At 38.7% G+C, this 22,012-nt stretch overlaps 3 protein-coding genes across 5 annotated transcripts in view; 1 reads left to right on the top strand and 2 right to left on the bottom strand.

Moving 5' to 3' along the window:
• LOC131460377 (solute carrier family 2, facilitated glucose transporter member 11-like) overlaps positions 1 to 20,698 on the bottom strand; it is a 101,903-nt gene extending 81,205 nt beyond the window's left edge. Inside the window, exon 1 of one of the 3 annotated variants that reach the window (XM_058630805.1) lies at positions 20,074 to 20,698. The gene's annotated coding sequence lies outside the window, so the exon portion shown is untranslated. The remainder of the gene's footprint in view (positions 1 to 20,073) is intronic. The other 2 variants (XM_058630804.1, XM_058630806.1) reach the window with 2 other exon arrangements.
• Positions 2,486 to 17,303, bottom strand: slc6a22.1 (solute carrier family 6 member 22, tandem duplicate 1). Its single transcript, XM_058630799.1, has 15 exons — positions 17,118 to 17,303; positions 13,904 to 14,082; positions 13,432 to 13,566; positions 13,093 to 13,233; positions 11,294 to 11,381; positions 11,070 to 11,202; positions 10,076 to 10,210; positions 8,161 to 8,264; positions 7,947 to 8,071; positions 7,727 to 7,839; positions 6,842 to 6,979; positions 6,641 to 6,743; positions 6,460 to 6,560; positions 4,376 to 4,546; positions 2,486 to 4,180 (listed from the first exon to the last, which is right to left on the bottom strand). Exons 1-15 carry the CDS (start codon positions 17,126 to 17,128, stop codon positions 4,070 to 4,072), a joined length of 1,788 nt encoding a protein of 595 aa, XP_058486782.1. The 5' UTR covers positions 17,129 to 17,303; the 3' UTR covers positions 2,486 to 4,069.
• LOC131460374 (sodium- and chloride-dependent GABA transporter 2-like) overlaps positions 5,870 to 22,012 on the top strand; it is a 24,407-nt gene continuing 8,264 nt past the window's right edge. Inside the window, exon 1 of the mRNA XM_058630800.1 lies at positions 5,870 to 5,894. The gene's annotated coding sequence lies outside the window, so the exon portion shown is untranslated. The remainder of the gene's footprint in view (positions 5,895 to 22,012) is intronic.

Here is a 22,012-nt window from a genome sequence, read left to right on the forward strand (position 1 = left end):
AACTGTTCTCCCTCAGCAGAGCAGAGACTCTGAGTTTAAGTGTGAGAGGGATAGACAAAAAACAACTCATTACAGCTTTAAAAAAAATAATCTGAACCACAGTTTTAATTCAAATATTTCACAAATTATTCATGATATTTTCAACCCTGGTAATGTGATCAACTCCATAATTTCACATCTATAGTTCTTTCTGCTTCAGTCCCACAAAAAGGTGTCTTTTTTTTTTTTTTTTTTCAATTTTACTGCATTTATGATTACTATTATTTTCTAATTATTTCTAATTATTATTTTGTTGACATTTGTAAATGTGTAAAATGCCGGTGGACAATGATGCACTTTTGTTGACTGCAAAACCAACACTTTCATGAACTGTCGGATGAAATCCAGACAATAATCTAAGGATGTTTTATTAACATTTGTTGAGTCAGAATGGAAAAACCTTAGCTGTCTTAAATATTTTTGTGTAAAAACAAAGAAAGAAACAAAAAAAAAAACTGTATGTGTGTGTGTTAAATGTTGTTGTATGTGCGCAAGGTTTCTTATCAGCTTGTTGCTAAATGTTTTACTGCTGGCTCTAAACATTCAAACATTTTGGTTAAGTACTTCTTTAACTTCCCATTTGTACAAAGACAGATTTCAAGGTCTCTCACTGCTGCCATTGAAAGTGGAATTTTCAGGAATCATTTGGGAAATACTGACAATAACGAGCAGGATAAAATTCAGTAGATTGAATTGGCGATGTAGCCACTGTTAACGTGGCTTTTATTACAAAATGTAAAAAGTGTTATTGTTTGTCATACAAAGAGTTTAGATTATATTCGGAAAAGATCATTGCCCTGTAAAGCGACGTGTGATCATTGTTTTAAATAAGCGTTTATGCAAAAAGAATATTTTCAGACAAAAAAACGATGTAATGGTACCTTTGTTCATGTCTTCTTTATATATTTTTTTATATATTTCTTTTGCACTTTGAAAGCATTAAATAAATGCAAGAGTTGCATTAAAATGAATATGTAATTCTTCATGTTATAGGCCACTATTTTACAATAAAATACCTTTGAATGTTGCTTTTTGCATTATAACAATATTGCCATAAATCATTAAATCATAAATAATTATTTCTTCTTAGAGAATGTGTGTATCTTAAAAAATATATGAAGATGAGGCGACTTGAAACAGCAACCATTTTGTAATATTCTCTCTTCAGTGTGATATACAATATATATGCTATTTCTCTTTAAATTTTTTAATATTTTATTTCCTTTTTTAAATGTTATTTTTACACATTATCCATAAGAATCAGAAACTGTTATATATATGGCATTAACACTTTAGCACTGTTCGTACACATAACCTAAACTCTATTTTTCAGATCACTTTCCACTCTGGAGTTACATCATTTGACCACATGGGGGAAGCAGAATCAAGCTGTGAGCACAACACCAGGTGATGTTATTCATGATTTAGAATTACACAAATTTAACTGGGCTACATTGATCAGTCAAATATGTTGACACTACATTTGAATCAACATGTCTTGTATTTTGTCTATAATTAACTTTTTAAAGAAATGTTTGTAACATAATTCTCCAAAAGTCCTTGTGGAGACAACACTATGGTGTTTTGGGGTTGACCTCGTCTGACCTTCTGTACCAACAAAAACCAACTCAATGGCTAATCACAACAAGCCAAATGAGTGAGCCACTCATGAATACAATGTGTAAAAATGACAGCATCATCTGCATACAGCATATATATACAACATTTGGTAAACCATTAACATGTAAAGAAAACTAAATCGGTACAAGTATGGAGCCTTGGGGTACTCCCAACTTGACAATTGAGGTGGGGAGATTTGATACCGCCGACAGACACACAGTGAGATTTAATCCAAAGGACATAGTTCTGCTGACCTCACCAGAACTGCTCCTCTCCATGTTCAGTACTGCAGCTTACTTCATATTTAATGGAGTGGATCCATTCGAACCATCGTCAAATGAGTTCACACAATACTGATTGAGCCAATAAGCTCAGACAGTATAGCAGTGTTTCCTTTTGTGTTTTGGGTCACCCAGTGACATTCTCCACATGTCAGTCATAACTGGGTGGAAGATGCACACAGCACAAGTAAAGCAAGATAACTATATACACTTGTAATATGGCTTAAGACGCTGCTTAAAACAAACTTGGCTGTTCAGTAGGACTTCACAATCATATTTTAACAACGATATTTCAATATTGGCTTCTCTTAAACTTGTACCAGACACACGGCTGCTGCTGTTCACTGCACCATGCAGCTCCAAGTTTCCTGGATGCATTTTGGATGAGTAACACACTGTTAAAAGACACAAATTATACAACATGTAACTCACTAAAGGAACAACAGAAGGTAGGAGCTTTGTGTGTGTGTGTGTGTGAGTGTGGATGTGTTTGACTTCTTCTGTGGAAACTGGTGCCACGTGCAAAAAGGATCTGGATTCATGTAGCATTCAAGGAACACATTAGTTTCACCTATTTATTTTTTGACAATGTATTCACCCCATTTTTCATTATTATTTAACAAAGGTTTAAAAAAAAAATCATAAAACAAATTTTCCATCAAGCAACAAACTGGTGACTGATTATTACATCACTTTTTACATGAATAATAATAATAATAACTTCTTAAAACCAGATATGTGTGTTTGTTTGTCTCATCATTGTCGAGGACCCCGAAATGGGGTGAAATCGGTGAAAAATGTTTATTAAAAAATGATTATTATTACACAATTGTTAGTAGTGGTTAGCACTCTCGCCTTGCAGCGAGAAGACCCGGGTTCGAGCCCCGGTTGGAACAAGGGCCTTTCTGCATGGAGTTTGCATGTTCTCCCCGTGTGTGCGTGGGTTCTCTCCGGGTTCTCCGGCTTCCTCCCACAGTCCAAAAACATGCAATGTGGGGATATGTAAATTGAACACTCTAAATTGACCATAGGAGTGAGTGTGAGAGTGAATGGTTGTTTGTCTCTATCTGTGTGTGGCCCTGCGATGGACTGGCGAACTGTCCAGGGTGTACCCCGCCTATCGCCCGATGTAGCTGAGATTGGCCCCACACCCCCCGCGACCCTCTGGCAGAGGATAAAGTGGTAAATGATGACTGACTGACTGACTCTTCTGTATGTGTTATGCATGTATAATGTATACCTACTGGCACAATCTTCAAGGACATACAGTACTTTATAAAAAAGAAAATGACAACCAAACTTAATAAATGAGTTTCATGTATAAAACTAGAATTTGACAAGGTTAATACTGAAAAGAATCATTTTAACGCTTGTACAAATGTACCCTTTGTCATACAGTCATTAATATACTTGAGTCACCACGTTGACTGTAAAGCCAATGTTACTCTGACTAAAGGAAGAAAAGGAAGAAATGCACTTTACATAATGGATTGTAATACGATACTAATGTTAGCCAGCCAACATTTACTGCCATAATGTTCTATAAGGCACTAGAACAACATGAGCACATTTTACTGTTTAAATTAATACAGAAAACAACTGAGAATCTCCATCCATACTTGACAACTGTGAGTTACAACACAGTTATAATGCCATGTTCATTATTTGCTGCGGTCTAAGTAATTCCATTTTTTACGTAAGCCTATGCAAACATATCTATTCTGTGCCATGCAGTGATTATAGACTAACTGCTGAGGTTCAGAAGGAGATAAATGAGATAAAACTCCACATGGAACAACGTTTTTCTTTTTTCCCTTGCATTGATTTACAGGTCAGTCTCACCTGGTCCAGTATGGCAATAACATCACAGCAGTGCCCACTGAGAAATGTTTGAAATTGGCATCAAGGCGACAAACGCCGTCGGTGGAGAAGGCACGACTTGCGGTGCGACTCAGTGGTGAGCGTTATGGTCTTGCAGGTTGCAGACAGACACTGTTGGGACTGAGAGCTGGCAGGTAGAGAGGTTTGTCTTGCTTTTGTCTGCAAAATAAGCAAATGGAAATATTGCATTGGGAAGAAGAGGGGAAGACTCTCCTTGTGTGTCAAAGTGTCATCTGAAGCTGCTCCATTTAGGTCACTACGCTGTCAGGAGACAAGGTCAAGTCGAACTGCTCGGCTGTTTTTTTCTCTAGGTCGGGGATAGGAAGGTCTTCAGCCGGAGTACACAAGATGGAGATCCTCTGAGAAAGAAGAATATTGGTTTTAAAAATAAATTGATAAATACATCCAATCCATCCAATTTCTACCACTTTATCCTCCACAGTCGGCCACAACTATCCACTCTCACACTCACTCCCACGGTTAATTTAGAGTGTCCAATTTACCTAATTAGAATAATACAACCAAAGTGAAATACAGCAACCACACTATCTCACCTGACACAGTGAACCCGGAGTGTTGCTCAGCTTGTACAGCATCCAGAAGGGAACCATGAGCGTGGAGGAGAGAGTGAACCACCAGCCGAGAGCGTAACCCCACCACGGATACTCAATCGTGTTGTTGAACTTCAAGGGAGTGTATTTGATTAAGGAGAAAATAAATGTTCCCTGAAAAATAATTGTGAGGGAAAAAGATGTTCAGATTGGCAGTATGTAAAAAAAGTAACAAAAACAAAATAAAAGATAATAAAATGTATTAACTTATCACCCATTAAAAAATGAACTCATATCACATTATTATCTCCGTGTCCTCCAGTGTTTAGGAAAATATCAGCAAATGTGGGCTTCTTGTATACACAGTAAACAGTTTTAAGCCAGCACTACTTGACTAGTTTAATCCTTTTAAATTTCTTTTACAGTTGTTTGTGATGTTAGAGATTATTGATAAATAATAACTGTTATGCAATATGTAAATTAGCTCAATACTGAAATGCATAAACAATGCATTTTTTAAAAATGTTTTAAAAAATGGCTACATCATTTGTTTGTGTAGCCATCAGCTAAATATTAAAGATACACTATGATGATATTTTCTCTTTAACCCTTAGAACACAGAGCATTTTGGCTGTTTATTTTCCCATTACTATGTTTGAATATACAGTATATACAGAGGCTACAAGGATGTGCAATACTTGGGTCGTTTTTATGAACAAAAATAAAATAAAAATGATCTATTTTGTGACTTTTGTGAATTGTTGCTTCTTTATATCACTACTAAAAATAAACAACATAAAATGAATCGTAACACATGACCTATAAACACACACACACCCAGGATGTCTTGAGCACTGAGCCTATTTTTTTAGGTCTCTGAATGCATATTTCATACTTTAAAATAATTCACCTTCGCCTGAAAAAAACCCCCAAAATAAAGATGAATATCTTTCTGGAATAATGGAGAATAAGCTCTAAACCCACTCACATCAAAGTACAGCCTGTGAACATAATCTCTGCAAAGTTTGACTTTGATCAAGTGAAGCAGAACAAATTTAGAGTGATTTTAGTGCAAAAACGAGGACTCATTTGTCACATTCTGTGCAATTTGGATTTAAACCATGTATTTAACTACTTTTTCACTTTAATATATCTATTAATGTTCAATAAACCAATTTCTGGCATTGTTTCAAAGTTCCTGCAGACTTTAAAACACCAGCTGGCTCGATTGAGACTTGTCTCTCTTCTCAGGCATGTATCTCAGCGAAAGAACAGCCTACATGAATGACGACATCTCATTGGCCGAATTTTGATTGACAGCTTCGTTCGCCAATGAGAGGCAACCGAGCGCGCGGATGTGACGCGGCTGGCTGCTGCCTTAGGATAGGGTAATGCTTCTAAAAACGTGATGACGTCACCTAGAGACGCCAGGGAGCGCTTGATTTGAACACAGGGAGTCAGTCTAACCTGGGAGTGCGTTGTTTGCAGTGAAATATTCATTTTTCACGGAGAATCATCAAAGGTAAGCGCGATTTTACAGTTGTTGTTCGGCGAACGACTCTCTGTTGTCTGTATTCTCTGGCGTGTATGTCTGTAATGCTTTATCCTATACTGCTTTGGCATACTTCATTGGAAAGGGCATAGTCTTAGCTTTCACTTGAGCCATAGGTGTGTGTGTGTGTGTGGGACCAGATGATGGAGCGTCAGCTCCAGAAATGCGGCGAAATACGCAATAACTTTTTGACGCATCAGTATTTACGAAGTTTGACATGTAGTTATTCATTTAGGTGTTATTTGTCACATTTTAAAGAGGTTTTTACAGCTTTTTAGACCAGATTTTTCTGAAAATGTTGATACCAAGTTTTCAAGTTGGTATCAAAAAGCACTTTTTCGTGATCCTTAACAAAAATAAGTTGCGTAAACTCCGTCAATTGGGGGACCTTCGGGGATAAGAGGATAAGGAGTTGTTTATTATTTCCACTGCACATTTACCATGGGTGCACCTGTGGCACTGTTGTAGGGTTAACTAAACTAAGCAGCTGACTGATATACCGAGGAAAAATACATCCTCTTTTACTGTAACTCACCAAGCAGACAACTGGTGTGGCATATTTTAAGCAGTACTTAATCAGGGGTAAAGGCTTGTAGCCAATCATGTCTTCTATGTTGTCATAAAACCGGTCTGCACCTGTAAGCAGATGTAAAAACAAAGGTGAGGTAAATCAGGTTTGCTGTAAAGATGTGCACATTGTGTGTTTGTCAACTCACCATACACCCATCCAATACTGACTGACTGTAGTATGGCAAAGAGAAGCAGAGTCATGCCACTGCAGGCGTAGTAGTCGAATAGCTGAAAGATGTAAAGCCCCCCCTGTTGGACAGGAGATAAGTTACCCATCTGTTGTAACACGCCTCAGTATAAGAACATATAGTTATAATAAATGATGTGACATTTAATTCTGATCATACTTCCGTAACCATCACAAGGCCAATGAAGAAACTGACGACGCTGATAGCAAGCAGAAGAAGTTTGCGTCTATGACCGACGTGGAAGAAGCCGGGATTCATGTCAGAGATTGCTGTTGCAAGCGCTTCCAGACCTACAAACTGAAACACAGATCTCAAAGTTACAACTGTACCTTCACTTCACAGGTTACTGTGATCACGTAACGACTACAAAGATTAGACATTTGATTAAAATACATGAACGAATCAGAGGAAACATGAGTCACACGACAGGAAGTGCAGGTGAAATATTCAATGTTTTCACAGGATACTCTTTTCAAAATTGTCTTCATTTGAACCTGATTCTACTTTCCAAAATCAAAATATCCCTTGCATGTAACATGTGGTTATTTTTCTATAATGTAGATAATGTCTCTACAGAGATGTTATTTCTTATTATTGCAATTTTATCTCTATAGGATTAGGATTTTATTTTATTTCAGCACAAATGGTACGAATTTGTGCAAGAAACCTATTTTTGTCCTTCAGATTATGATCAAAGCCGTTGCTTTCCAGTCATTTTTGAGGGGTTTAACGTGCATTAAAACTCTCAGGTCAGGTGAAAATGGGATATTGGCTTAGGGCTCGGACCCGTGCGTTGCACCAGGGCTCTATAGCACCCCCTGGAGGTGAAATGTGGATGGAGCAAGCCAAGATTAAGTTGCCGAACCTTGGTACTACATTTGTAGAAATTGAGCTTGTGTTCACAGAAGTGAGACAGACAACCTGACAAAATAATGAGTGTAGCTGGCTTGACAAAAGTGTACTATTTTTTTGTTGACAGTGTATTGAATGGAGAAAGAAATGTATTGTTGCCATTAGTTTCACTGCTAAACACTATACATGTACCTCACTGTCCAGCCCCAGGAGGATGATCATGACGAAAAAAAAGATTGCCCAGAGCTGAGGAAGAGGCATCATGGCAACTGCTCGAGGGTAGGCAATGAATGCTAAACCAGGACCTGCCGTCAAAAGAAACAATGGACATCTGGTTATTTACTGTATCTGCTGCTGAGAACAAGATATTTCACTAATTCCAATCTAGATGCACAATTTCACTTTTAATTACCTGACTCGGCCACTTTTGATATGTGCGTGTTTTGCTCGTATGCCATGAATCCAAGTGCAGAGAAGATGGCAAAGCCTGCTACAAAACTTGTCCCGCTGTTCAGAAGGCACAAGTACACACAATCTCTACAAGAAACAAAAAAACAACATTCTTTAATGTGTACATACACATATATGTTTCTTAAGTGAGTGTCGGGATGTTACATCAAACTTACTTGTAGCAGTTATTGTCGTATCTATTATAACTGCCAAGAGCGGTTAGACATCCAATGCAAATAGCGTAGGAATAAAATATCTGTGTGCCAGCGTCCATCCACACCTACAAGACAGAAACACTTGAGGTCCACGCTTTGCTAATGACTTAGATTATTGTCAACTCCATCCAAACAGCCACCTGCAAATATACTGTAAATGAATGCTGACACTGTCAAACAGTGTGAATAGTGTCACATGTACCACACTGAGGTTCACAAGTTTGCTTGTTTGGTCCACACCAGAGTTCGTATGAGCCCAAACAAAGTGGACCAAACAGCTCTGGTGTGAAAGCGCCCAAAGTGTGAAAGAGAGTCATCAGGGTCAACTGAGAGACTGAGTCTGCTCTTGTGTGGCTGTTGGCCCTTTTAGGGAGTTCATAACAGTGTTGTAGGTGGATGATAGTTGGTGTAGAACAGTTTGAGAAACCATGGTTCTAAGTAATAACATGTTAACAAGCATGGTCTATGATCCTAAATGATTCAGTATTACAGTTACATAAATCTAAGGTGGTGTCTGTCTGAAAACAGACAAAAAAACAGTAGAAAGTGATAAACCAAAAAGTGATAAGACCTGTAAAGATTATCATGACGTAATTCCTTTCATAGAACGTCTCGTTAATCTCACTAATTGGTGTGTGTGCTACAGATTGAAAGAGGTTGTGTTAACATCCGGTAGATGTGTCAGGATATGCATTATTCATAACCAGCTGTGTTATAATTGGCTCAAAAAGTTCTCCCGTATTGTCCTAAAGTAACAGTTGAGTGAAATTTAGAATTGAGAATTCTGAATGTGAGCAGAGAAGGAAGGAAGTGCATTGAAGGCACCGAACAACTTGTATCAGTGCTATTCCACAGTCAGACAGACAGTGAAGGAGACCTAGTTGTGTTTCAAAATGTACCATTTATGAACATGTCAGCAAATTATGTCACAAATCATAACGGGGCATTCAAATGTGGGCCTCTTGTGTACACAGGAGACTCCATCCCATTTTAAGGCAGCACTACTTGACTAGTTTAATCCCTTAACCTTAAACAAGTAGCTTGACATTAGGGATTATCAAAAAATAAATAAAGGCTCCACAAAACAAACATCAAAAGTGAAAGAAATATCACTAACTGTTTCGCAATATGGACATTAGCTCAATACTGGAACAATGAGCAACACTCATGTGACTGGGTTGTGTCTCCATTTCCTGTTCTAAATTTAACATTAGGGATTTCTCATTTATCCTTTTTGAATTTAATTCCCTGTGGCATTTTTATTAACCCTTTAACATCGAGCGTATCGCAGACGACACGTTTGTATGTGCTATCGGAAAAATTCCAACAGTTTCTGAAAGCTGAGAAGTTGCACGTCAAAGTCAACGTGTGGTTACTACAATCATTTCAAGGAAAATTATGGAAAAATGGGCACAAGCACTTTGTCACAGGATATTTTCTGGTCCTTTTATGGTTGAATAAGCAAAAAAGTCCAGACGGACGTTTTGAGGCTCCGGTGTTAAAGGGTTCCTTAAGATTTTTGAATGTGTGTTAGTGAATTAAACATACCCCTGGAACCTAATAAGGTTACTAAACTTAATCTGGCAACTAACAACAGCCTAAATCATGAGGTGAGCTGCCGTTAATAGGCGCGGGTGATGCTGTGTTATACTCCTAGGCTATTCAGTGTAGGTCTGGGATAGGCGCTCAGATGTCAGCAGCCTTAGGATCTTTATTGTGTTAAGATCCCTTTAAGCTATACTCTACGATCTAACCCTTTAACCGGAGAGCTGGTCAGGTCACCAATTCTTACACACCGAACCTTTACTGCACTCTTCTGTGGTTGACTACTACAAACTGTGCTCAATACAGGTTTGTGATAGATGTTAATAAATACCTGTGGATCTGTGAGGCGGGATGGATCTGGGTAGAGGTAGTACTTGATCCCATCTATGGCCCCAGGCAACGTGACTCCACGAATAAGCAGTGCCACCATCATCACATATGGAAATGTCGCAGTGAAGTAGACAACCTGCGGAGGAATGACACCACATGTGAATATGTGGTTGTGTTATCAGGATATGGTCAATGCAATCCGTCACTCCCATGTGAATCAGCTGTAGAATACATTTTGTTATGTAAGAGGAATAATATTATAAACGGTACATTTTCAATCAGGTCCTTAAGGGGAGATGACTAACCAGTGAAAGCACTCTGTCAAGACTGCTCAGTTTCTCACACTGTTACACAGTAAATGGAATCATTTTCCAATTCTCCATTACCTAGATCCCCTGAAAATGTCGTCAAAATCTGTCCATAACTTTTTGAGTCATGCTCATTGACTTATTAAGCAAAACCATATACATAAAAAGTGGATGTAGTCTTCGTGTTTGCTTGTACCAACTAGGAAGTGTGAGTATATTGAACAGCCACTAGAGGGTGCTCACTGGTAAAAAGTAACTCTTTTGAATGGAAGTCTGTAGGACACTTGATTTATAATGTCACCACAACCGCTTGCCATTTCCTTTTAAGCAGTGAATTATAATATAATATAATATAATAATATATATATATATATATATATATATATATATATATATATATATATATATATATATATATAATATAAGTGAATAAGTAAAGTGCTGACAAGTTGAATCCCAGAGGTTTTGAGGCCTGATGGAAAAGCTCTATCACTATTGGACTTAGGTCAGAGACTGGAACATGCAGTATATAATTGGGGGCCCATCATGCTGAGCTTTAAAAGTTACACCTTACTTTTATTCATGTTCTCAATCTGGGATTACATTGTAGCGACAGATGTGTAGTGATATGATCTTTTAACAGTTCTTTGAGATGTTGCATACACCAAAAAAAAAGGGTCTTCATACCTTTCCGGTAGACTTCACTCCTTTCCACACGCAAAAGTAACAGATGACCCAGGACAGCAGAAGACACAAGGCCAACTCCCACCGTATACTGCCTAACTCATCGATACTTCCCGTGATATTCAAAACTCTTCTCCTGCAGAGTACATTTTCAGTGGTTAGTTCTTACATGAATCTAACACACACACACACAATATAGGTTTTGGTTTTCAACTTTTCAAACTCACTCCCAAAACTCTCTCACTGGTGATGTTGCATTTTCAGGCACGGTCACATTGGAAAGACCAGTATCTCTACCAAACTCCACACAGGTCTCTGTTGCAATGAAATGGGATATTTTAAATTATACATTCAAGTACACAATATAAACACACCTGACTATATATATATATATATATATGTATGTATGTATGTATATATATATGTTTGTATGTATGTATATATATATATATGTATATATATATATATATATATATATATACATACATACATACATATATATATATATACACATATACATTTATATATATGTGTATGTATATATTTGTATATATATATGTGTATGTGTGTGTATATATATATATATATATATATATATATACATACATACATACATACATACATACATACATACATACATACATATGTATGTATATATACATATATACTGTGTATACAGTGTATGTGTATATATATATATATATATATATATACATGTGCATATGTGTATGTATGCTAATCTAACTATGACTTTCACTCACAGACATGCAAGTGCGAACGTGTGGTGTGGAAATGGGTGTTTGGCCCTGTCATGGACAGATGATCTGTCCAGGGTGTACACAACCTTCTGCCAAATGCCAGCAGGGTTTGGCTCAAGCCCCCCTCATGACCAGGGATCTCATGATATGACTTATTTGTGCCAGATACAAGTACTGATGCCACCATACTGTATACTCGAGTATCTACAGATACAGACATCACTCACACACTTGAGTATCTACAGATGTGGTTATGTAAGTCCTTTAGTGTCATTTCACATATTTTTTTTACACAAGTATACTAAGCTATTAATAACAATATTAACAATGATAATAATAATAATAATATTAAGATATTAATAACACATCTGTGCTGATGAAAGTACTGCCCGGTAATAACCAGCTATTCAATAAAATTAAGCTCCCAATGTGAAATTATTTATATCATTATATTACAGCTGATATGATCACTGCAGCATGGCAAACATGTGTTGCCCTCACTCGCGCTATGATTACATGATGTTCGTGGTGCATGTCTCCCTGAATAGGCTGTGCTTGGTGAAAGCATTCATGTGATATTAAGGGTTTATGTTTTTCATTTGTTTATCTGTATTGTATCTTATTGGCTCACCCATAAACTCACAATCCTCAAAGGATAAGGGATCGAATAGGAATGAGTTAATTGATGGCAATAATAAATTAAGTAGAACTCATTACTCTGTTCCCAGCAGCTGGACTTTGCACCTCAGATCTAAAAACACAGCCGCTCAAATCAAATGATTAAAACAGTCGATCACATGATGACTGAATGTAATTTGATCAGCCAATTTTATGATGATTGTCCTATTGGCTCTGTTGATGTGTGCTGACAGAATACATTTCTGTTTTCTTGTTACACTTCCTCTTTCACACTTAAGTTTTTTATTTTAAAGCTGGATGAAGCTGCTAAAGGCAAATAACACCATTCCCATTGCAAGTGGTTGTACTGTGGTCTTTTTTTTTCCCCCCATCCCTACATCAACTGTGTGAGTTGTGGCGCCGTGGACGTAATACCTACAATGTGTGCCTTAGCCTTGTGTCAGAAATTGCTAATCACTAGAAAAACTGAGCACACTTGCACTTGTCTTACATTCCCACTGATGCTGATTGGAGATAGAAACTCAGGCTTTGCAACGTTTGGCCTGGGAGTAAATTAAATGTAAATTAAATTCCCACTGTTGGAAAAACTGAGGGTTTAACAGGTTTTTGGTAGCAGCGGGTACACATACCTGTGTTCCAGTAGTTTCTGCAACTTGCCCAGGGAAGTTCAGAATTAAAGGCGGAGAAGAGGTAAAAGAAAGCCCAGGCCAGTATGATGATGTAATAGATACTGGAGTACAAAACAACTATCTGACTGCCATATCCTATCCCTGAAGAACAAACAAACAAACAAACAAGTCTTTCAATAACAACAGCACCTGAGTGATGCAGATTTTGTCAGATTATTTGGAAACCATAAAAGTTACTTAGTGTAGTTACTTAAATAATAATCATGTGATAAAACAGGCTGTATTTAAGTAGTAGTCTTAAACAGACCTATTGTTTTTAACATACATTTTAATGTTTACCTTCAAACAGGGGGCAAATTTTCCTCCAGCAGGTGATACCTCCTTGTTTGGTGTATTGGCCAAGAGACGTCTCCAGCAGAAACAGGGGGATGCCACAGGTAAAAAAGAAGAGTATATAAGGGATGAAGAACACGCCTATGGAAATGGACAAACACATGTGTTGTTTGTAGGTTGAACACTTTTAGCATCAGTCACACCACACAAGAGGGTTTCCAGTTTCTCTTTTAAATTCTTCCTGTGAACCAAGGACCCGTGCCTCTTGATGTAGAAATCAGAGACTGCAGTTTGGCAATTCTGCCAGTCAGTTGGAGAAAAAAATCTTAAGAAATTGGACTTTTATTCTTTAATTCCCTCAGACCATGGGCTTTTAACCCATTCCAATTCTGGTTTCTGACTAGATTGTGTTGTGTCCGCTATTATGCTGGTTTGGGTCGGCACAACTCTCCAAGCTACACCCTTGGCGCTCACTCACCTCCACCATTTTTGTAGCACAGATAAGGAAACCTCCACACGTTTCCCAGGCCAATGATTTGTCCTGCAACGGCCAAGAGAAATTCGATTTTGCTGGACCACTGTCCTCGACTCAGGGTGCCCGGATGGGCTGTGTCCACCTTAAACGGGACCATTGGACCTTGGGTCTTATCCATCTCACTGCAACGAGAGAAAGATTAACAGGACGACAGGTTATTGTTTAGAGTTTAAGCACAGAAGACTTTTTAACTTTCTTCCAAGAGACTTCTTCAGGTCACTTTGCCGAAGCAAACTGTACATTCTTTGTATTTTCGGATATCTATCGAGTCCCATTTTGGACAATTACAGCTGTCTTGTTTCAGGAGGTCAGTAGGAGGTCATTGCTGCCTCACACAAGCTTGTCATTCTTTCTCCAGTGTTGCAGCACAGTGTGGGTGTGGAAACTAGACTGGAACATGTGTGTCACTATATTACTGACAAGAAACGATCAACCCGTAGGTTTTCTCCGGGTTTCCTCCCATGGTCCAAAAGCATGCAGATTTTTGGGTCTCGATGTGGCCCTGTGATACACTGGCGACCCCGTTCGACCCTCATGTGGAGGATAAAGTGGTAGAAGATGAATGGATGATTGACATGAAAGTATCATTGATACATTTCTCGTCTATAAGCATGTGGTAGAAACACACTTTACACACACACTTGTTAATCTTTGTACATCGGCAAATTGTTTAATAAGATGGTTAGATTGCTCTCTTTGCACTGATTGGGACAGCATGACAATTTGTTGTACTTTTTGTGCAATGACAACAAAGACTCTGAGTCACTCTGTTCCTATAGCTTCTGCTTCTGAGTCACTCTGTTCCTATAGCTTCTGCTTTGCCCATTGTCAAATACAGTACTGTGCAAAAGGCTTACCTTTGACAAAGCCAAAGGTCTAACCTACCTACCTCATATTCTGAGTCAAAGTCAGTGTTGATGATTATGTCAATATTGTACGACTTCACGGCGAAATACCTACACTGTTCTTTCACATGTCAGTTCGTGCCAAGTACCTTCTGCCCTGGATGAGTTTTGGAAATTCACCAGCATATTTATTACTTGATCACTGTGGACTTTACTTCTTGTGTTGTTGATTTTTCCTCTCTAGAAATTCTATTTTCTGGCAGAAGAGAGGTGACTGATGTCATTTGAGGTCGTAGGCATTTCAGGAATTCCTTAGAGGCATTTGAGAGAGATTTAAACTGACTATGGCTGTTGATGGAGGCCTCCATTCTCGAGAGAAGCGCCTCCCTGTGGTGTTTGGCATCTAGTCAGGGAATTAGCCGGGAACACTCTGAACCACAGCTGTATATAGTTGTGTTTATTCGTTCAGATTATCTTTCAGAAATAGGCCTGTTCTCCTAAAAGGACATCACCTATTTGGACAGAACTGTGCAATAGAGATGTGAGGTTAGACACAGTTAAAATGCATCTCACTCATCACATATTAACAAATATTAACAGACATGGGTTAAAATTATGATATGTAATTAGCTGTAAAGTTAGTTGATAGGTGGTTTTTAAATAAACAAGTTTGTTCTGTTGGAATGACCGTATGGAAAACAAAACTTCGCTGCATCTAATTGAAAAAAGTCCATCAAAACAAACAAGCCGGTATGAGCCAGCAGCTTATTTGTGATCCAGAGTTGTAGTGATCGCTCCACGATTGTGATAGCAGCAAAGAGGACGTCGGGTGATGCTCTATAATGAGGACAAAGTCTGTGTCGGTGGGTGACAGAGTCTTCGACTGAGTGTTAATTATTGTAACATAAAACATGTCCATTCTGTCTCTAAATCTAACCGAGTTCCTTTGACTAAACCTAACTCGAAAAGGACTATCACATATATGGAATGCGGATTGATTGGATTCCTGCATTCTGGTGTCAGGAGCAACCTGTGTATGTCATAACTGAAGCTGCTGGTTTGACTCCTGTTCAAACTTTGATGTTTTGTGTTTTGCGTCCTGTATCACTGCTGGTTTTTTCCACAGTGACTGGCTCTCTGCAGATGTTGGATGTCAAGTTATAACTTTCTATCATTGTTAGAGATATTACACAACCTGACTCAGTCTATCCAACAATGTTATATAATACAAGTTTACAACCACACTTGCAGGTTTGTCACTCTGCTGTCACATCCAATGCTATAGCAATTTTATCACGTTTTAACGATTAGCGCGGAGACAAAAAACATTTCAGCTGAAACTGATGTGAATGTCACGTTTTAAAAGTGTCCCTGGTCACAAATCAAACCGAATGTGGCACTTAAGATAAAAAAAGGTGAATGGGGCCAGTCAAGTGAGAGAAACACATAAAACAATTTTATCAAACTAGACCAAAGGGGACAAGGACCAGCTGACTGCCACATACACAGTTACCCTCCCACCGCCACTATCCAGCTTTTACAATAACATTGGAAAATATTGTGTCTGGTTTGTGGCTCGCAGAACTTCTTATTTACACTAACAAATTGTATCCATACCAACTCATTTTGTTTGAACTGCAAAATCCTTGGTGCTGGGAGAAAATTTGATCAACACCATATTTTGATCTTCAAACCCTGCATGTGACAACATGTTGAAAAGCAACACAAAGCAGTGGATGGAATATTTGTTGGTGTAATCTGCTGCTGGTTTGTGTTTTTTTTTGGCTGCCACTGGTGAATATTTTTTCTAGGATTTAAGACACAGAGAATTCAAATACTTTGGAAATGTATTATTCAGCTATTAAATTAAACAGTAGAGGAATCCAATAATTCTCTTTTTAAAACAACTTCTCAGTCACAGTGGAGCTCATTCATTAATGTTTTACAAATAGTACACAGTATATCTCTCTCCCTAATAATGATCTGTTTTTCTTTCTTTATCTGGAGCAACATTTGCACATGAGAAATAAACACTTGTCTTTGTGCAGCCATAATCACAGATCAGCCAGTGAGTTCACAAGGGAAATAGCTGCAGCACAGACACCATAACCTTTGGCCTACTTACTGTATCACAGCTACAAGCACCAAGTACAAGCAAAAGCGTGGCTGTCTCAAAGCTGCGAGTCAACCCTCCTGTTTCTCATTCAAGATAAACATCACAGGAATGTCACACATTTATAAACAGAGAGCACAGAAAAACAAAGAGAAACCCTGCTTGTGACCTTAAGGGAAAAGGCATTGGTAAAGAGTACCTGACAAACATAGCTTCACGTCAGTAGTCTGTGGCTTTTTTCGATTTAGCTCTAGGTGGATTTCATCTGCTGCCTGATCCCAGTCTCTCCAGGACAAGTGTTCTTCCTAGCTCTGACCATGAGGGAGTCCATGAGTGGAGTTTTGAGAAAGCTGGTGTTTGTGTGACAATGAGGGAGAGAGAGAAAGCACGAGAGAAACGGACGGACACAGGAGGGGGGCGGGGGAATTATGCACTTGTGAATGAGCAACTCATGGTAGAGACTTTTCCAACTGCCACACGGCTCTCAGACGTGAAAGGAGGAGGAGATTTACACATGGTGAGGGAGAGGTGGGTGGAGAGGAGAGGAGAATACAGAAGAGAGACCGAGGCAAGGAATGGTTGTGAAACACCACGACCAAAGCAATCAGTGTAACAACAACAGCAATAATAATAGCAATAAATGAAGTGCAGCAATAAACATTGTACACAAAATACACACTACTAACAATTTTAATAGTTTTTATAGTTGATGCAATACAATTTGTCTCCTGCTGCTCATCTTATATTGAATCACATCGGCAGCAGGTTAACCCTCTTAGGACCATAATTATAATCAGGCCGACCAGTAAAATAATAGCATGATAAACTATAATTAACAAGGACTCCAAATGTTAAGTATTAACATTTTAACATATTAAGTATCAACTGGAAATTTCCTGAGAAAAATAAATGCAAGTTCAGCAATATTATGTCTAAGTTTATCATTTACACATGTCCTTTATAACTACAGATTACAGTGGATCGACAAAGGCACAAAACATTTAGTCACAGGTATAATGGCGTGTTTCCACCGGCTCGCAGAGTACCTGGTACCAGGTACTTTTTTAAGTACCTTCTCTGGCGAGGTTCCAAGCAAGCTGAGGCAATACTATGCGTGACGTTGCTAGACTACTGGCCACTAATCAAGCCGAACAATGGCATACTGTAGATCAGTTTAAAAGACTATCCTAAACAACAATCCAAAAAAAAAACGGGTTAATCTCCAACTATTACCAGGGAAATGTCTAAAATCTCAATATTTAACAGAGTAGTCTGGTGTATTAAGCGACAGCACTGCTGATCGCGAGCGGCAACTGGCATCACAGGAGGAAGTACTGAGCAAATATTTTAATTAACTGATTCTAATGATTCAACACCTGCTTTACAAGTCACTTGTTTTGTGTGTGTCGCGAAGTCACAGCAATTTCATGCAGCTGTCGCCCACTCTGAGTAGGTACTTTGTTTGTAGTGGAGAACCAACCTCAACCTAAACTGTGCCGTGGCGAGCGTCAAGGCGAGCTGGGACCATGGTGTAAAAGGGTCATAAGAAATTTGAACACCAGCCTTCACCAGTTTCTCTTCATTGGCTCCTTGTTCATATGAGATCAGATTTGAAGGTGCTTTTGGTGACTTACAAAATTGTAAATGAATGTAATCAATATTCTGCAATCTTCGAAATTCTGCTGGATGAATTTTCTCTGTGGCCAGTCCTCTTCCAGACCGCCACCTTCCACAACCTCGGTGTTGTCGTATCTGCTTGACAGCATCTTGGGTTGCCAAATTCTTCACATGAGACCACAATCTGGCAGAACCTGCACCATTGTGTTTCCATTTACCTAGGATGAACCTATAACTGTGAACCACCCACAGCCTGGTGTTCTCATCATCTTCATAAATATTAAGTTTGACGTTTTTTGTAATCTGCTGTACACATGACACCTACTGCACATCTGTCCATCTTGGAAGAGGGATCCCTCCTCTGTGGCTCTTCCTGAGAAGTCTCCTATTTCTTTTTCCCTGTGTCCAAGGGTTTTTATGGACTGTATCCCTTTTCATCTGGTTTCACCTTTCTACTGTAACTTGTCCAATCATTAACCTCGGCTGTACGTGAGTACCAGTTTGCAAAGCTTACTAATTGATTATGTTCTCTCCAAACTTCCATGATCTCAAACCACTGTTGTACCCAAGCACAGAGTCACTGAGTCACATTCAAAGACACTGAGCTCTGATTTCACAATGCTGTGCTGGCAAACTCACACAGGTAGCAATAGACTTGTTGGTCTGGTTCAGTGTAGTTGGAGAGCCTGCCTAACCAAACCCAGATTGACCTATAAATGTAGGTATTGAAGTCCTGCTGGTATGCCTATGACCAGTTAAGAAAGTCTATTTATACTGTTAGGAGTGTCAGTTACTTGGTAATGTAGTTAGCCTCACTGACGTGGATATCTACCTACTGCAGTATTGTTTTTATTGACATAAAAACAACTGTTAGTCAACTGTGGGTTGATTCTCAGTCAAACCTTGTTTGAGTTTCACACATCTGCTGTGCTAACAACCAAGGACAGAAGCTTAATTCAATATTCAGTGATTAAGATCAGTGCATTCTAGAGACGTAAACGTCTACCAGGGCAAGAAGTCTTGCAATCTTTTCCAGTCAGTGACCAATCCAATCCAATCCAACTTTATTTATAAAGCAATTTTAAAACAAAGTGCTGTACATCAGAGATAAATAAAACAAATAAAATATAAAAACATAAGACCTAATAGACCTAAGAATCAGAATCAGAATCAGCTTTATTGGCCAAGTATGTGAACACATACAAGGAATTTGACTCCGGTTTTATCAAACACACGCTGTACATTAAACCTAAACATCAACATAACTTAACATACATTCAACAAAAGTGAATAAATAAGGTGTCCAGAGGTCCGGTCTATTTTTAAATATATAAATTTAAGTATATAAACGATAAGGTGCAAAATAGTGAATAAATAAATAAATAAACTGGTCAAGTGTTCAGTAGTGTGACGGCCTGGGGGAAAAAAACTGTTCTTGTGTCTAGCAGTTTTGGTGTACAGTGTTCTGTAACGCCTGCCAGAGGGAAGAAGATCAAACAGGTTATTTCCGGGATGTGATGGATCTGCAGCGATACTACCTGCCCGTTTCTTGACTCTGGATGTGTTCAAGTCCTGGATGGTGGGCAGTTTAACACCAATGATTCTCTCTGCAGTCCTGATGGTGCGATTCAGTCTGTTTCTGTCCTGTTTGGTGGCTGATCCAAACCAAACGATGATGGAGGTGCAGAGAACAGACTTGACAATTGCTGTGTAGAACTGGATCAGAAGCTCCTGGGGCAGGTTGTACTTCCTGAGCTGTCGCAGGAAGTACAGCCTCTGCTGGGCCTTTTTGACTATGGAGTCAATGTTTGATGCCCACTTTAGGTCATGGGAGATGGTGGATCCTAGAAACCTGAAGGTTTCCACAGCAGACACAGTGTTATTGAGGATGGTGAGGGGGGGCAGAGCAGGGGAGTTACTCCTGAAGTCAACTGTCATCTCCACAGTTTTGAGTGTGTTCAGCTCCAGGTTGTTCTGACCACACCAGAGGACCAGTTGTTCCCCCTCCCGTCTGTATGCAGACTCGTCACCGTCTCGGATGAGGCCGATGACTGTTGTGTCGTCTGCAAACTTCAGGAGTTTGACAGATGGGTCACTCGAGGTGCAGTCGTTAGTGTAAAGGGAGAAGAGCAGTGGGGAGAGCACACATCCCTGGGGGGCGCCAGTGCTGATTGTTGTCCGGATGCATCCTTTAAAATGGTGTAGCAATGGTCCAGAGTGTTTTTGTCCATAGTGGGACACTTAACATGTTGTTTATATTTTGGCAGTTCACGGCTGAGGTTTGCTCTGTTAAAGTCCCCAAGAAAAATGAGCAGGGAATCTGGATGTTTCCTCTCCATGTCCGTTATCTGGTCAGCCAAGTGTTGTAAAGCCTCAGTAACACACGCCTGAGGTGGGATGTAAACACCAACCAGAAGGACAAACAATCAAACATACAAACAATAACTCCCACCTATCAAAACAGAGTGGAAGTCACCAAAGGTCAAGGTCTTAAAGCTCATGGAAATAAACAGTTCTGCACTGACTGCATGCAAGTCAACAGCTGACAGCTGTGGAAATACACGGACGGTTTGTTATATATTTGTTGGGTCTAATACCTTAAGCAAATTTCACAATGCAATCATTTTGCTGCCAAAAAAAGAAACAGAAATAATTTATTTCTTGAATTTGATTGAATAATATCTAAATTTAAAAAAAAGGTTTAGGGTATTGATTATTACAGTATTTGCCTGATAGGGGAGTAAATCTCATGAATACTCATCCACAGATGCAGCCTAAAGTCCTTTTTGTTTAGATGTCTCTGACGAGGATGTAAAACACTAACATAACAAGATGTTAAACAAATCATTATACCAGCTATCAATGAATGATCTTGTTCTGTTAAAGCGGGGCTGTAGACTGAGTGTGGGGTAACTTCAGTTTAAAGCAACACAGGTGTCAGTGAGAGACTGATCGTCTGATGTTGTAAGATATTTTTCTTCAACTCCAGAGATCATCATTTTGGACTGGCAAATCTAGCCTGAAAAATTAAATGATTGTAGGCTAATTGGGAATGATCATATAACTTACTTTAAAGGCTATTGTATGGTGAGGTACATGCTCTGTTTCAACAACTGAGAACAACATTTAGAGTTAAAATATTACTACAGCATGTGAAGAAAATGTAATATGTGGCACCTAATTTAACTTTCACTTTTTTCCAAAGTGACCCATAAGACTGACAGTTAGGATATGATAAGATGAAATCAGATCAAGTGTAACAGAGCACTTGTTAGCGCAGTAGTCAAAAGATGTAGACACCAAGAAAGAGAGAGGTATAAAAAGAGGCAGATGATATGAATAAAGGGCAAAAATGTAACTATAACTTTGAACAATTGTGACATCCACATGTTTCGGCACTATAAAAAGGAATGACTGTTTTGTTTGGGTGTGCTAATTGTATTAAATAAAACCTAGGTCAGAAAAACAGTTTTTTTT

Source organism: Solea solea, chromosome 6, assembly GCF_958295425.1.
Source record: "Solea solea chromosome 6, fSolSol10.1, whole genome shotgun sequence".
Classification (NCBI taxonomy): domain Eukaryota; kingdom Metazoa; phylum Chordata; class Actinopteri; order Pleuronectiformes; family Soleidae; genus Solea; species Solea solea.

What these genes read in the sequence shown, in the direction of transcription:
- slc6a22.1 (XM_058630799.1), bottom strand. An exon ending in GTGCTACAAAAATGGTGGAG is followed by an intron (nt 13,567 to 13,903) that starts GTGAGTGAGCGC and finishes CCATTTCCATAG; the next exon opens with GCGTGTTCTTCATCCCTTAT. An exon ending in GCCTTGTGATGGTTACGGAA is followed by an intron (nt 6,744 to 6,841) that starts GTATGATCAGAA and finishes CCTGTCCAACAG; the next exon opens with GGGGGGCTTTACATCTTTCA.